Below are 2383 nucleotides of genomic sequence, written 5' to 3' on the forward strand. Positions count from 1 at the left end.
ATATATATATATATATATATATATATATATATATATACACATATATATATTGCATATCTTTATAAAGGTTATATTCTTGTGTACATTATAATTACAGATTGTATTATATTACATTAATCTTATAAATGCTCCTCCTCTTTTTCTTCTTTTCATATTTACTCAGGTACATTTATATATAAAAATAGTAAAAATTGATTAGAAATTTACCTTTATCAATTTAAATATATATAAATAATAAACATTTTCATTTTAGGCATTGCGTCATCTGTTAATGTGTAAAGGTGAGGACCGGGAGGCAATTGATTTAGCCATCAAGACTGTGAAAGAAGCAAATGATATTGAACTAACCAAACAATTATCTAATTACCTACTTGGTGATACAGATGGCTTACCAAAGGTCAGTTCACTCTTCTATTTCCTCATTTGGTACACATTTACAGTATATAACTAGAGTGTTATCTGTAATATAGCTAACTTAAAACCTCAATTTCTAGGCAAACTGTATGTATATTTTCACTTTTTTTTATTTGTTTCACTTATTGGACTGTGGCCATGCTGGAGTACTGTCTTTTAGTTGAGCAAATTGAGCCCAGTACTTCTTCCTTTTTTTAAAGCCTGGTACTTATTCTATTCGCCTCTTTTGCTGAACCAATAAGTTACAGGGATGTAAACAAACCAACACCAGATATCCAGTGGGGGAACTGGAACAAACGAAACATACACACATGCATGCATGCATGCACACACAAACATGCATACACATGGTGAGCTCTTTCACAGTTTCTGTCTACTAAATTCACTCATAATTTGGTCAGCCAGCGTCTATCATAAAAGACACTTACCCAAAGTGTTGTATAGTGGAACTGAACCTGAAACCACATGGTTGCAAAGTTAACTTCTTAACCACACAACCATGTCTGTGCTTAAGGAGACTTGTTATATGGAACAGGCAAAGATAAAAAGTTTATATAATTTTCTGAGAAAAAAGTCTTCAAAAGAGCCAAGTTTACCTCCTGATTTCTGAAACCTCAGATGTAACCACTGAACTTAACTGACTTAGAGTTGGCATACAGTTTGTCTTTTATTTGATATTTGAAGTGAAACTCATTGTTATGTTGAAGAGGACACATGACTACATAAACGCTCTTTCATTTTTCTGTTTAAACTCTGTTGTCTTTTAGCTCCAAGTCAGCAATCTATCCATGGCCCCTTTGTCTTGTTTTGTTTTTTCAGATATGTGTAGTACAACATATTGAATGTGTCTTTTTCTATTTTTTCTTTTTTGTTTTGCAATGATGAGACAGTAGGATATGATTTGTGAGAGATTACAATGCTATTCCTAGTTTGTTGCAAGGCCACATTTGCTTGCTTAAACATTGAATGTTAGGTGTTGAAGAGAGGATGTTGAAGCTTTCAGGTGGTATCAGAAGACATGCATTGCCTATGGCCATAATGTTAAGCTTGTAATTATGTGAAGCCTGCAGAAATATTATTAACTGCTGAATATCAATAAAAAAGTTTATGGTTGTTCTCTCTATCAATGTTATTGTATTTATTCTAGGATGCTAAATATCTGTTTCGTTTACATATGGCACTGAGTCAATACAAGGAGGCTGCAAGTATTGCAATTATCATATCCAAGGAGGAACAGAACAGTGGTTTGTTTCTCTCTTTCTGTTACTATCAACTCATTGAAACCTATCTTCTGTATTTTCTCATGCATAAGTTGCTTTATTTTATACTTAATTTTGGATGAAAAAACCAGTATGTGACTTATACACAGGGAAAAACCAAAACTGTGAAGAGGAAAAATTTTGTACCAAGATTTAACACTAAATTAGGGGTGTGATTTATATGCAAGTGCAACTTATACATGAATAAATATGATGCTTACCTTAGATCTACTTAGCCAAACCTATTAGGTTGTCAAGAAAGTTCTTACGGTTTTTAACCTTTAAATTCAGATGCACATATCTTGGCTCAAACAAAACTTTATTAATCGAAATAAACACCATCGGAATCAACACACTTTTGCCAATGCAAAACAAGTTTATTTATGCCAGTAGAGTAAAAATCCTGCGTTCTGGTGGTGATGAACTCGTTGAAGGCATGTTTGGCATCGTCTTGGTTTTTGAAGCATTTCTCACGCAGGAAGTTGTCAAGATGCTTGAAAAAGTGGTAGTCGGTAGGTGAGAGGTCTGGTGAGTATTGGTGGATGAGGCAGAGTTTCATAGCCAAATTCGTTCAACTTCTGCAGGGTCAGTTGTGAGATGTGTGGCCGAGCATTGTTGTGGAGAAGAATTGGTCCTTTTCTATTGACCAATGCTGGCTGTTGTTGTTGGAGTTTCTTATGCATTTCATCCATTTGCTGACAGTACTTCTC

At 34.1% G+C, this 2383-nt stretch overlaps 1 protein-coding gene across 1 annotated transcript in view; it reads left to right on the forward strand.

The window, feature by feature from the left end:
• LOC106884413 (WD repeat-containing protein 19) overlaps positions 1–2383 on the forward strand; it is a 123731-nt gene that overhangs the window by 95990 nt on the left and 25358 nt on the right. Inside the window, exons 29-30 of the mRNA XM_014935776.2 lie at positions 254–397; positions 1562–1658. Coding sequence (XP_014791262.1) covers positions 254–397; positions 1562–1658 — 241 coding nt within the window. The remainder of the gene's footprint in view (positions 1–253; positions 398–1561; positions 1659–2383) is intronic.

The sequence above is a fragment of the Octopus bimaculoides genome, chromosome 1 (assembly GCF_001194135.2).
Source record: "Octopus bimaculoides isolate UCB-OBI-ISO-001 chromosome 1, ASM119413v2, whole genome shotgun sequence".
In the NCBI taxonomy this organism is placed as follows: Eukaryota; Metazoa; Mollusca; class Cephalopoda; order Octopoda; family Octopodidae; genus Octopus; species Octopus bimaculoides.